At 36.4% G+C, this 14362-nt stretch overlaps 2 protein-coding genes across 3 annotated transcripts in view; one reads left to right on the top strand and one right to left on the bottom strand.

Annotated features, from left to right (window-relative positions):
• Window positions 1–14362, bottom strand: part of Poli (DNA polymerase iota) — a 37060-nt gene that overhangs the window by 3868 nt on the left and 18830 nt on the right. Inside the window, exon 10 of one of the 2 annotated variants that reach the window (XM_035440068.1) lies at window positions 1248–1323. The exons of the other annotated variant lie outside the window; for it this stretch is intronic. Within the exon in view, the coding sequence (XP_035295959.1) occupies window positions 1297–1323 (27 nt within the window). The 3' untranslated portion in view covers window positions 1248–1296. The remainder of the gene's footprint in view (window positions 1–1247; window positions 1324–14362) is intronic. 2 annotated transcript variants of the gene reach the window in all.
• LOC107980382 (stAR-related lipid transfer protein 6) lies at window positions 4190–14325 on the top strand. Its single transcript, XM_035440070.1, is given in 4 exon segments — window positions 4190–4908; window positions 6222–6315; window positions 9165–9291; window positions 9294–14325. Coding segments are annotated over 4 exon segments (333 nt in total). The 5' UTR covers window positions 4190–4868; the 3' UTR covers window positions 9366–14325.

Here is a 14362-nt window from a genome sequence, read left to right as displayed (position 1 = left end):
CTCTGTCTCAAAAGAAAAGGTAATTCATGTATTTTATTACCATTTGTACTTTTTGATAATTGTAGTAATAATTTACTGCTCCCCTAGGGGCTTTTAGTGATTAGTTTTGGACACTTGAAGAAAAAGTTGTCTGAAGAATTCCTTGTCTGATCAAATCATAGAAGCTGGCCAGATACAACAGCACATGCCTGTAGTTCTAGCTTTAGAACTCAGGAGCCTGAGGCAGGGAGTACTTAACTCTGAGACCATCCTGAGATGCATAAAAAGTTGCACAGTCGGGCCTACATAGCTTGGCCCAGCCTCAGTAAATACAAAGCAAAATTTGAGGGTAATAATTTTCCACACATGTGACTGCTCTTCTCTCTAATAATAACATTTTTATTCTTTACATACTCTATGAAGAAATTTTAACTTTTTAGAGACTTAAACCTTTTGCCTGTAAACATCTGTTCTCCTTCTTTGAAAGAAATGAATAAAAGACTAAGGATGTGGCCATACTATCTGATTTCACTCTCAGCTGGCAACCTTCTGCTAACACTGGGTTTGAGTCCAGTGTTCTCCCACCACCTCAGCTTCGTGATGGATGATGACATCACACAGAATTTAAAAGTTGTTGTCTATAAAAATTTAACTACTACACAGACACACCAGAGCCAATCCCATGCTGGGAACGTTCTCTATCAATGAACTATATCCCCAAACTGTCTTTGTCCATTTTGAGATGGGGTCTCACTAAGTTGCCCAGTTGAGTCTTGAACTCACCTTCTCCTGCCTGCTCAGCCTCCCAAGTAGCTGAGATTACAGGCCTGTGCCATCAGGCCTGGTTAGAAAAGTGAACTTTGAAATAATTTCTGCAATGCTTATTTAAATAAGCTATGCCATTTCACATTCAATACAGTGTATTAAATAAAGTTATTTAAAATATATAAAATTCCCTTTAGAATATGTAATAATAAAGAATCTAAAGTACAAATGCATTTTGTGCTTAGACTTAGATCTCATCCCTAAGATATCTCATTATATATGTGCAAATACTCAAGAAGAATATAAATTATATATATATATATATATATATATAACATATAAAATGTAATAAATAAAAAAGCATCAAAATAAAAAACATTTTTGGTCCCAAGTATTTTAGATATCAGATACTCAGTTTCACAATTTCTTTACTATTGTTTGCTATATTTAATTTCAATAGTCCTATGTCTTCAGCTTAAACTAAATTTTTACATTTTCTTTACCTTGGTAACCATAGATATCATATTGAAGGAATAATTCCAGAACCAACAGCTAAGCTCTCCAATTTCTTCTACCAACCTGAGAACAGAGTTTCATGGGACAAATCATTGCAAGGATACAATGTGGTACACAAGATTGATTCCGTAATTACTATTTAATAATGAATAATTGTTTAGTGTATTACTATATTTTAACTAATATGAGTTATTAAAACTGTGTAGTATTCAATAATGTCTTATAGATTCAAATTAGCTGTTACAGGGGTGGGGATTGAACCAAGAGCCATTTACATGACAAGCAAACACTGAACACACACACACACTCCATACACATATACCACTACTTTTATTAAAATACAGTTTGAGACCAGATCTTACCTATTTACCCAGATCTCAACATCTCTTTTCTGAGTGATAGAATTATAACCATGGACCACTACACCTAGCTGCAAAGTTATAAAAGTCATCAAATATTCATTTTTATTAGTCAAGAGTCTCATTCCAATGAGCTTTCTTCTGTTTGTAAATAATCAAATTCCTAATGTGCCAGTCTCTCATATGTAGTTTTTTTATGAGGGAATTAAACTTAGATATCCACCTCTATTATATGGAACCAAATTTAAACATGCCTTGTTGATGAGGAGTCAAAATTATATTGCAGGGAGAGCATGGTATATACCCATGAGTACAGGGGCTCAAGGAGGCCAGAGGCCTAGCACCCACATGGACTTGTAGTTACTAATGATTGGGAGCTATCTGATGTGAATACTGGACACCAAACCCTGGTCCCCTGAAAGAACAGGACGAGCAATTATCCTCTGAGCCATCTCTCCAGTCATGGGTCTTGGGGTCTTGTTGCTGCTCTTTTGGTTTTTAAGAAACCCATATGGTCCTAGTGCTCCCTACACTGCCCCTTATGGCCTGAAACTGGAGATTCTCCTGCCTCATCAGTAATATGACTACAGGTTTCCTGGCTGAGTTTATTTTATGAATATAACTGTAGAAAACAGGTACAGTGTTGATAAGCACTGAAGAACAAATAGTAGATACTGTGAAAAATTAAAGACCAGGACTGATGAGCTAGTCTAAAGAGCATATATATTTAGACTAACTACTTTGACCATATATATATATATATATATATATATATATTATATATATATATTCAAAGTAGCAACTGTAACCCCTGCATTCCCATGGGGGAGATGAGACATGAAAACAGGATAATTCTCAGAATTCATGGGTTAGATAGCCTGTTGTATACAGTGACAAACAACAAAGAGGACTTGCTTCAATCAAAATGGATGGCAAGAATTGACAACCAAGTTCTCTCTCTCTCTCTCTCTCTCTCTCTCTCTCTCTCTCTCTCTCTCTCTCTCACACACACACACACACACACACACAAAACAAATCAAAACATTGTTGAAAACCCCAAGACAAAGTATGAACTACATGAAAGAACATTTTATGGCAGCACATATACTAAAAACCATACAGAGAAAATGTTATTACTTCCATGTAAGCATGACATGCAGACTAATGAAGTGTTCCATTTTTTAAAATATGTGCAAATCCCAATGTAAATAGTCAAGCAATGTGAAAAACAAAATAAAATATCTTGTCTGAAGATCATCAATCCTATAGTAATGGTCCCTAATAGGACCAATATAGACAAAATTTCAAAGCATTTAAAAGATAAGAAAAATTCAAAGAATTGAATAAGGAAACAAACCCCCAAAAGAATTTAAAGACAAGAAATAACTCTTGTTATTCCAAGAATTCCAAGAAAACAAAACAAACAGGTTAATAAAGTAAATTCGAGATATGAAAACAAAATTCAATAAAGATATAGAAAGATTAAAGAAAACCCATGATGCTGAAAATGAACACTCAAGTCAAATTAAAAACTCAATTTAAAAAACTAAACAATAGAATGTATCATATAGAAGACAGAATAGCAAAGCTTGAGGATAAGGTAGAAAAAGAAGTTAAGTAGTAACATTTAAGTGTAAGTGGAACATTTGAGATCTCCTTCAAATTGTGGGCACAATAGGAGAATTCCATGCCTAGAAAAATTTTCAGTTGAAATCATAGAAGAAAAATTTCCAAATCTAAGGAAAGAGATGCAGGAGGTATAGAACCCCAAAGAAACACTCCCTGTAATATCGTAGTTAAAGCACAAAATACACAGAAAAAAAAAAAAAGAAAGTGTATTCAAAGCAGTAAGGAAAATTGAGTTACATACAAAAGTAGTTCTAAAAGAATAACAACTGCCATTTCAGTGGAAACACTAAAGTCCAGAAGAGCAGGTAATGAAAGACCACAGATGGTAAGTCAGATTAGAATGCCTAGTAAAACTTTCCATCACAACTGAAGGGGGAAGAAAAGATGAAATTAGTGAGAACAGTTAGGAAGCTATCAGAGCAATCTAAATGGAATCTTATGGTGGTTTACACTAGGGCAGTAGCAATATGAAGCAAGGGTTATCAAAGGATGGAAGACAGCCTAGAGGTGGAGTCAGTAGGATATACTGAAGGAGGAAGAACCAAAAATGAGTTCTAACAGGATTTTGGTAAAGGCTAGACAATTAAACATATTTCAGAAAACTGTAGAATGCCGTACTTAAAAATAGGTGATATTATCCACACTACCAGGGAAACTAGTAAGCAAGCAGGACCCTAAAAGAGACAAACTTTGTCCCCTGGAGAAGGGGAAAGGGTCACGATCCGCTGAGCAAATTGAGAGCATGGGAAGAGGGGGGAGGGAGCTACAGAATGAGAAGGGAAGAAGAGGAAGGATGCAGAGGTCATGAGGGAACAGAAAGGTTGAGTCAGGTATAGATTAGAAGAAAGGATGTGTGATAGGTAGGGTTTTAGTTGGGGGAGTGGTAGGGGAGAAAGGGAGGGAGAAAGGATTGTCATGTAATTCAATCTTGTTTGTAATTCAAATAAAAATAAATAAATAAGTGATATTATCAAATGTAAGCTAAAACAAACAAACAAAACAAAAAACACTGAGTTCCTCTGAAAGGCAGAGCACTGCGCCCATGAGGCTTTAAATTGGAGGAAACTTCTACACATCTTGGAACCACAAGCCTGCCTCCCACAGCCTCTGGTTATTTAACTGACGAGATTCACTAGGCTCCTCCCTCTTTGTGAGTATCTAAAAAGTAAAGACTACTAAAGGTCACTCAGAAAAACCAAGCAATTGGAAAGAAGCAGAGAACTGCTTAGAAGAAACTAAGACCAGCAGAGATGCCTAAAGAGGCTCAAACAGGCCACCTGGAATAGACACTCTCAGATCTGCTGCCTGCAGGCAGAGCATTGAGCTCCAGGTTTCCAGATTTTAAGATCTGTCACCCGTGCTGGGTGGGCTTTGGTAGTGCAGCTGTCTGAGTCATTTCTGCTTCTGTAAGTAACTTCCTACACATCTTCCTGTAAGTAACCCCAATAAAATTCATTGGTTCACCACATTGGATTTGGTGTACCCTTACGTTGCTCTCTCATGGGTTCCCTTCCTGGGATGTGTAGACCTGTGTTTTGTCTCTCCAGGAAGAGTCTGTCATGCAACCCAGGCCAACAGAGAGCCGAAATCACTGATAAGTAGTGACTGTGTGTCCTTCCAATGAGGATGGCTGTTGAACTCTGGAAGAACTTATATGCAGGTGCAGAGTTGGAAGAATTTGCAGTTAATCCTTTCTAAATCCAGTTTCACCAGATGCTTTCAAACACTACTCTTTCATTTTAGTCCTTATACCATAAAGTACCAAATCAATGTATTTTTCAGACTATTTTACCAACCCCACAGAGGGACAAAATAGTGCTGTTCGGTTCTAGTTCCGAACTGCTTTCTAGCTGTGCATAGGATTCCATCTGATGGGACTTGTCTTCTCTATGTACAAACAGCAGTGATGGAATTTTACTAGTGACTAGAAATAACTATTCATTTTGTGCAGCAACAAAGCTAAATCTACTTTTTTAAAATTTCCAGCCAACTAAACATTCAATGAATAGTCAGTTTTCTTCTCAGTGTTTCCAAAGCTTTACTCTGTACCTTGCTTTGAGCTAAACATTCTGTATGTATAGTCTCACTAAGGTTACAACTTAAGTTTCCAGAAACTGAGCAGTAAAAATATTGATTTACCTATCTAATAGCAACTGAACTTAAATCTCTACCCTTTCTTATTTTCAAATTAAATGCTAACGACCACAGTACATGCCTCACTAAAGAATCATACTTTTTGGCAAACTGTAACAGATTTAGCAAAAGAAAAGCAATACAAGCATAGTCTCCATGTTTTTAAACAGAAAAATATTTTTTAGCACTCTGGCAGTACCATTATACCATTATAATGCAGTTCTATTTAGAGAGTGATTGAAAAATGGAATATTCATTCAACCACGTTACTCCTCTACAGTAGTGCTTCACTTTGCATTGTCCATAGACTGTTAAAATAATTTAGAAAAATTCATGTTCTCTGGTGTAGCAAAAGTTATATATTTCTAAACTATTTAGAAAATATGTAATAATCGTAAATTTAATATTAATCACCTCCTTTTCACTACAATGTACATATTATGCTGCATAATTAATTACTAAGGCAAAGTCTACTGTTTTAATTACACTTTGAAATTAGTATATGGAATTAACATAAGAAAGCATTTAATGTGTCTTAAGTACTTCAGGCATTTCATGGAGAATAAAACTATTAAAAGTCAATGAGCTCCAATGAAACAATCTCTTCTATGCATTGTTCTTTTGTTTCAAAACTCAGAAAGTAACTAAATGATACTTTTAAAGAGCTTTTCTTATATAAAAATATACAAGCATCTTTAGGGATACTAGTACAAATATATGTACACCATGAAACTAGTGTTAACACTGAAGTCAAATGCTATCATATGTTTTGAAATTATGCTTCTAGAAATAATTTTTGTCTTTGTGAACTGGATCTCATTTCAACTTCTTTAATCACAGCTAACAATGTGGACTTCCCAGGATACCCCCCATTGTCACATTATATCCATAGCTGTAATCATCCTTCTGGCTATGTATGTTCACCTCTCCGAGAGTAAGTATTATTTATACGTGTTCATTCTAACAGGAGTGTTCACTTCAACTTATGATTCACTTCAGGATTCCTAGCTTATCAATGGGAATATTACCAACATACTTTGTTCGGAGAAAAAAACTGCCCCTAAAAGCAATTTTAAAAATAACTTTTTATATTTTTGTCTTAAATAGAAGAATAGATAATTTACTATAAAATATATTCTAGGTCTCTGGGCATAATGAAACACAGGAATATTTTCCCACAGCTCAACTTTCCATGATGTTTATATTTCTCCACTGTAAATTAAGGGATTTTTAAACATATGCATATATGAGCAGTACTAAATGAACTTAGTTTTGTGTGTGTGTTTTTGTGTGTGTACAATAATTGAAGAAGAGGTCATGAATTTGAAAGGGAGTGGGAGTGGAGAGAAGGATATGGGAAGAGCCAGGTGGGGGAGAGGTAGAAATGATGCAGATACAGTACTGTATTTTCATGAATAATTCTAAACCAAAATTAAAATTTTAAATTAAAAAATAAAATTCCCTGAAATTACAGTACACGTTTATGAGCCACGAATGTTTTACCCTGAGTGAATTATTTATATGGGATCACCTGATTAAAGATGTCTACGGAATGAAATATCCAGTAGGTATATTCAGATAAAAACTGCCAAAAGCAGAGATGAAGTACTACTGACAGGTGATCAACCAAAGGATACAATGGTAATCTAAAATAAATTCAGAAAAATCTCATATTGCATTGAATTGGAGTGTACACATGCATGTACAATACCACCTCACAAATTCATTATTTTTAATTTATGCTGTTATTTTTAAATCATAATATTAACACATAAAATGAACATAAAACTTTTGTTTGATGAAAAATATATGTACACCATGAAAAAATATAAATTCATGATAAGAGAAAATGTGTTTGTAGTTTTAGTACTGTATCCCTTAATGCTTTTTCTACTTTAGACCTGTCTTAAACCTAAGTGGGCAGTTATTGCTGCACATAGTCATAACAGGAGTAATAATGTGGGGTCTTTCCACTTATTTGTCGCCTTTGAATTTGTGGCCAAGATCTTATGCTCCCTGGAAGAACAAACTAATGAATTGCTGCTCCAAATAAATGAGGAGAAGCACCTTTGGCAGGACCTCTTACAGTCTTGATAAGCTGTGTAAGGTCAGATTCTGCCTTCCATCCTGCTAAGGTAACGTTACAGTCTCATTTTCACAGATCGGAGAAAGATGCTTACAGAAACCATGGTTCTTTGTCTTCTCTTCCCATGCGCCTCAGGTTCTAGACAGAGGGATTTGTAATCGAGCTGTGCAGAACACTTGTCAAACACACTGTCCATACTGAATCACTCTCCAAAAACAGCCAAAAAGCTTGTGATGTGTGTGATCCCATAGTGAACTCAATAGAGCTTCAGGACTGACAAAAACCATAGAGAAATGTGGAAGTGATGACACTCCCATGATCAGTTAGTGCAATTTTAATACTGGGAAACTCTATCTGCCTCCAGATGTTTAAGTTGACATAGAACTTTACAAAAACAAGTAGTGAACATTCTAGAATATCCTAAATATGCCATATTTAAATGGATCTGTAGCCCTTATAAATTAATGTGATAGACTCTATATAGCATAACAACTGGAATCCACCATTACACTGCTCATTTCAAATGCATAAAGCCTTCACCTCCTTACTGGTTAGAGCCTGCAAATCACTCCTATTGAATTTGCATTTAAAATGTTTCCCCTCACATGATAATTTACTAATAGAATATATTTATAGCTTTGAATTTTTAAAATCATCTTATAATTTTCTGTAAAAGTATGAACTAAAAGTTTTCAAATGTATTTTCTATGACCATAGTATCTAAGGTTTAAAACTACAAGTATGTAGCTGGGTGTGGTCATGTAATCTTGTAACCCTAGAATGTAGGCAGTGAAAGAAGGATTGTCATGATAAGTTCAAGGTCAGGTTGAGATGCACAGAGAGTTCAAGGTGAGACTGGGATAAACAGTGAGTCCACGGCCAGGCTGATTGCACAGTGAGTTCAAGGCCAGGCTAAGACGCAGAGCCAAACTGTGTCTCAAAGAGGGGGAAATTAATAAAAGTAATTATATAAATATAAACATAACATTGGCTTGGTCAAGTTCTATATGATGATTTTCATTTATCTCATTATATTTTATTATTTGTGTTGTTACCTTCTGGAAACCTATTCTTTTCTAATGAGAGACAGAAAGGGAGTGGATCTGGATGGGAGGGGCAGTACAGAAGAACTGGGAGGAGTAGAGGGAGGAGAAACAGTATTCAGATTATATTGTATGACCAAAGAATCTATGCTTAATAAAAGGTGAAATATAAATATATTTCATTGAAAAAACTGCACATATATGCAGGAACATATGTATAGAATTCTCATTTCCCTGTTTTTTATTTTTAATAGAGGTAGATATTGTATTTCTTATTAAGTAAACAATTTACATATATAAAACTGCTACATAAAGTTTAGAAATGCTACATAAAAGGAGTAGAACAAATGTTCAGGGAAAAGAAAAGGTAGACTTTCTGAGGACTGCATATCTACTCAAAGGATCGACTAAATAAAAGAATAACTAAAGCTAAAATTGTAGTATACATTCTGACTACTTAGTATTTCATGTAGAATTTTTATTTTATAAGGATGTGACCTCAGGTCACTGTCCCTTCCCCCCATAGTTAACCTGTCATATTCACAATAGAAAAGGTCAAAGAGAATTAGTTTAAGACTTCTGCTCTCTATAAACTTGCCTCTTCATAAGGCCAAGTTAAGAATGCTTATCTTTTGTAACTCTATTTGCTTACAGAAACCCATCATATTCCAAGCTAGTGATGTTTGTCCAGACAGAAATGAAAGGAAAACTGCCTCCATCGATAATTGAAAAATTTATGCCTTCCAACTTAGTGAGCTTTTTCCACAATGCAAAAAGATGGTGGCGAAGGCACATAGGATTCCATCAATATGTGGATGCCACATTGGGCACTCATCAGTGTACAGAAACAAATAAAGCCATTCTGTCATTAAACCATAGAGATTTTGGACCACACAAACTGCTAGTAAGTGTAGTTTGTTACTGCAGACTACTTCTAAGTCAATATGCATAAATTGGTTATATATCTCTAGACATTATTCTTGTACAGAGAGGACTTGAAGTATTTTATCAAAATAAGAACTCCATTATTACAAGAAAACTCCATTAAATACAGTTTTTAATCTCACATGACATTAAATAATGTGCTATTAATACACTTTGCCCACCAGAATATGCTCCATATTCAAATCATAAACAAGCAGGTATAGCCAGCAGCCAGCATTAATTAGAAAGTAATTATTTATCTGGGGATGATGACAAGCACCTGTAACCCTGATACCGGAGGGACTGAGATGGGCCAGAAGAATGAGACTGGCCTAGGCTACACAGAAAGACCCTATCTCAAAAATAAATAAAAAGTGTATTTTAAATTATTCTTCCTTCATTTACTGCTTAAATTGAGAATTATGGAAACTTGAACATAAGAACTGAAAAGAATTCCACTGGGGAGATCACAGTGCATCTTAAGGGTACAGTAATTGCCTAACATTAATGACCCTGGGTTCCATCTTCAGCACCAGAGAAAAGTAACAGTTCCACCCCAGTACATAACTGATGATGTTTATCTGAACCTCCATTTCCTCTTGGGTATCAATAAGGTTAGGAGTCACAGGGCTAGTCTCATTTTCTTTCCATTTCCTTCATCCTTTGGTGTCATCAGTGCCACCTGGAGAGATGAGCTCATGCCTCCACTGCAAAGGCAGCACACATATGCAAATCATTGTCCACTTCCACCAAGAAAGTATCAACAGGGGTGGAAATGGAGTTAACTGCCACATGCATCTGCCATAAGGATCAGCCCATGCTCTGCTTTCTCCAGGGTAGAGATCAACACCACCCAGCCCCTGTGCTAATTACATTTACAGTGATGCTGTGGCCTTCTTAAGGACCCTTCTGACAAGGAACTGTCACTGAAAATAGACAGGGAGTGTTCAACATGTGGAGTGTAAAAGCAGTCTAGTTCAAAAGTGGCCAAAGGCAACAGCACTAAAAAAGATATGTGATTGAAAATCAAACTCAAAAAAAGAAAAACATATTCCACAATATTAGCCACTGGGTAAATTCGAGTAACAATCAAACTGAGAAGTCAGCACACCTACTAGAATAACAGAAAGTCTTCAAAATAATGATAGGATCAAGTGTGGGCATGCATTCAGAGAACATCCACCTCCTCACTTCATTCAGCACTCATTCATGTGTTTATTTTCTTCTTTTAAATTCATTTGCTGAAACAGAAATCTCTACTCTTATGGAGGCCATTTCTGTAGGATTAATACTTTCTAGAGGACAAACATTGTTTCTTATGTTTTTGTGTCGGGATTTGCACATTTGGTGTTAAATCATTAATTGGTTGAATTGATTTTGATTTGCTATTTTTCCTCACCCTTGGTCTTCATAGAAACTTTTCCTGTTAAAAGAGTACCAGGGTATTGCTAACACCATATGGGATGGGCATATGGAGCATCAGTGGGATGCTGGGCTCACTAGAGTGATTGACATGGCTAGAGTCTCCCTCAATTCCTGTCCTCACTGAAGCAACAGGCCAGGGGTGAATCTTCCTGGGTGTGCTACTATACTTGCCTGGGCAGTGATGAAGTTGGACATCCCTGAGCATATAGCCTTCATTTCTACCTTTAGATGGTTAGAAGAAAAGAGCCTGCACTACTCCACAGACTCAAGTTCCCATAGCCACCCTCAGCCTTCATCAGCTCAAAGCTGGTATACAGAAGTAGTGACCACTGGGACCTCTCAGCTTCCAACCAGCTACATCAGACTGAATCTTCGACTGAAAAGAAAGACAAACATGTCAACAAAAAAGTGAAAGGAGTAGAGGGAGAAGAAGTTGGTGATGACAACAACAAAGATAACGACAGACACTTTAAAGCTTGGGAGAGAGCTCTTAAAAAAACAAAAGAAAACAAACTGAAGTCTGATGCCTTAATCCTATGCCTTTAAATGCCACCAGATGGCGCGCCCACATTTTGCTTGTGGATAGCTTAGGCCCACACCAAACATTTGGTCTGTTTTTGAAGGAACCACCAGCAGCTTTCATACTAGTTTTCTATAACAGTTTCCTAAACATTACTGCAACTTTTACTAACAATTTCTTCAAACCCTTGTTACTCATAAGCCTAAATATCATATATTTTGTAATTTTGGGGGGACAGCCAGCATTTCTAGATACCAACTTTTGTAGCAGTTACTTCCAAATATCCAAAAACACTTTGTTCGTGATAAAATGAACCATATAATGTATTCTCTGAATATTTTGATATTAACTGCCAATTCTAATCCTTTTAAAGCTTTTATTTTTTTACATAACATTATTTTACATTCATCATTTCAATGTTTTTGCAATAAAAAGTAAGTTTATAGCTTCATGGAATTTAATGAGAAGTAAATACTCATATACTAGTTAAGATGCTTATCTGGATTTAGAAATATTTGGGAGTTAAAATATCTTAATGGACTGGAATCATTGACCAGATAAAATAGAAAGCTTCAATGATTGCATGACAACTGCATGAAGTTTCATAGGGTACCACTAATGACGCTGAAGTGGGAATATGACTACTCAACTACCCCAAACTAAATACTGAATTTAGCTGAACACCAAGGCTAAAGCAGGTATCTCAGTAAACAGAGATAATGCAAGCATGTGCCTCCAAATTCTTTTCATTACCAGGGGAATGGAAATGTAATCATCTAATCAAATAACCTACGGGCTGGGGCTGTGTGTGTGTGTGTGTGTGTGTGTGTGTGTGTGTGTAGTTCAGCAGTACTTATTTGTCATGCATGAGGCCCCAGGCTCAGTCACCAGCACTGCCATTCCCTACCCCCAATATCTCCCCGCAAAAAGCAGACTAGTATTCTACATTCTAGCAACCTAAAAACAGAATATTCTACTAATTAACATCTCAAATATGTTATCTTTATTGTTATGAAACCTCTGGGTTTTGTTTAGATAAATCGGGTACATGGGAATTTTCTTAGTTACTTTTATAATTTGAAACAAATGACTATTGGAAATGACCATTTTTAAATGTCTTAATCTCTACAAGAATAGCATATTTGGTATGTATCCTAATGCATACACTTAATGTGATATATTCTCTTTACATTTTATACTCTATATAACTATTAACTGGGAGCCAGAACTTCTAAACTTTATGACTACTTACCTTTATATTTTGTCTCATTGCACACTTGCTTGTGTTTATTTGCATTTTGGTGTTTTTGCATCTTTGTGTGTACAGATTTCACAAGGTTTTGTAATAATCCTGATTATTGTAGAGTGGTCTTTTTGAACACTGTCAAGATGTGTTGCTCTCATAGTCTTAATAAAGAGCTGAATGGTCAATAGCTGGCAGGAAGAGGTTAGGTGGCACTTGTGGACAGGGAGAGAGCTCTATGATGAAGAAGGGTGGAGTCACCAGCCAGACAGAGAGGGAGCAAGACATGCAAGAGGACAGTAAAATTCTACCTACAGCAGATGATTAAAAAACTTAAATCTGAATAAATGTGAAAATTCAAGAAAGTTCTAAATCACAAACTTGATATGAAAAAAATCTAGGGGTTGAAGGGTAGCTATCAGTAGTGTGCTTTCCTAATATGCAGTACACCCTAGGCTCCATCAGGTGAGGTGGTAGATCTAACTTCCAGGTGTGTATGTGAGGGAAGTCAGAATAAGAAAACATAGGCTTATTCCCATAGGGAAATAGAGAGGTACTTTGTAAATCCAGCAAGGAGGTGTGTAGGGATGAGGCGTGGGCAGGCAATGCAGAGAAGTAACTAGGCACAGCCTCAACCACAGTTCACTGGTGGAGATGGGGGAGAAGAATCTGTCCCCAAAAAGTAAGTCTGTCAAGAGTCAGGTGGCTCTACCCAGAGGACAAGCCCACACAGTTGGGATTATATTGGCTTAGTAAAGTGGCGGTGGTAGCTCTCCCTAAGATCATGATTTCACTAGCTCTGCATAACCGGCTAGGTTTCCATTACCAGTCATGATATTCTTCTGTTGAATGGGCTTTCAATCTAATTAGAGAGCTGCTGCTTCCCACAAAGATGTAAGCGCCACTACTGCATCTGTAGGGCTATTTTGCCATGCTGGTCATTGTGGTTCACAGGCATCACACTGGGTAGGATTACTCATTGTCCCCTCCTTTGGCAGCTGGCATAGCACCTACTTGTATTATGAAAGCTAGTCCCCAGGGTGGAATTGGGAAGGGTGTGGGAAGTTGGGATTAGAAAGACTCACCAGGTTGGGCCACTGTACAAGTTGTCCTGAGCAGGACTGGGCCTGGTAGTTGGATGTGGTTGGGAAGCGATGACGTCAGGTGGTCACAGGGTGAAGTGCGCTAGCACACATAATCTATTTTTTTATGCTTATGTGTGTTGTTTACTTTGTTAATTCATCTGAATTTTAAACATGTACTCATTAGTAGTAGATATTTTTTTGTTTGTTTGTTTTTCTAGGCTCTAACCCTCCATAACATTATTCTCTGCTCTTCTTTCACCACACACACACACACACACACACACACACACACACACTTGAACACAAAAAAGAAATTCTTCAAAAGCTGATTTGTGCACAATAATGTCGTCTCAAAACTCAGGGGTCTGAAGCAGAAAGTTCACAAAATTGAGACTGGTCTGGGTTACACAGTAGGTTATTATTTCAAAAACAAATATCAAGCCAACTTGTCAAATTATATGTAATAATTTGGCTAAAGATATTTACCTGTTTGAAACTAACAAGATTATTCCCTATTTGGATGCTATGGACTGACTTTGAGACATTGCACAGTTCACAAAAAAAAAAAAAAAAAAAAAAAAAAAAAAAAAGAACCTGTTCTTTCCTATAGCATAAGAGATGCTGTGATGCCTGTATTTTGCATGCAGACATAAAA

This window comes from Cricetulus griseus, chromosome 2 (assembly GCF_003668045.3).
Source record: "Cricetulus griseus strain 17A/GY chromosome 2, alternate assembly CriGri-PICRH-1.0, whole genome shotgun sequence".
Lineage (NCBI taxonomy): Eukaryota > Metazoa > Chordata > Mammalia > Rodentia > Cricetidae > Cricetulus > Cricetulus griseus.
Note: the sequence above shows the minus strand (reverse complement) of the source record. Positions and strands in the feature narration are given on the sequence as shown.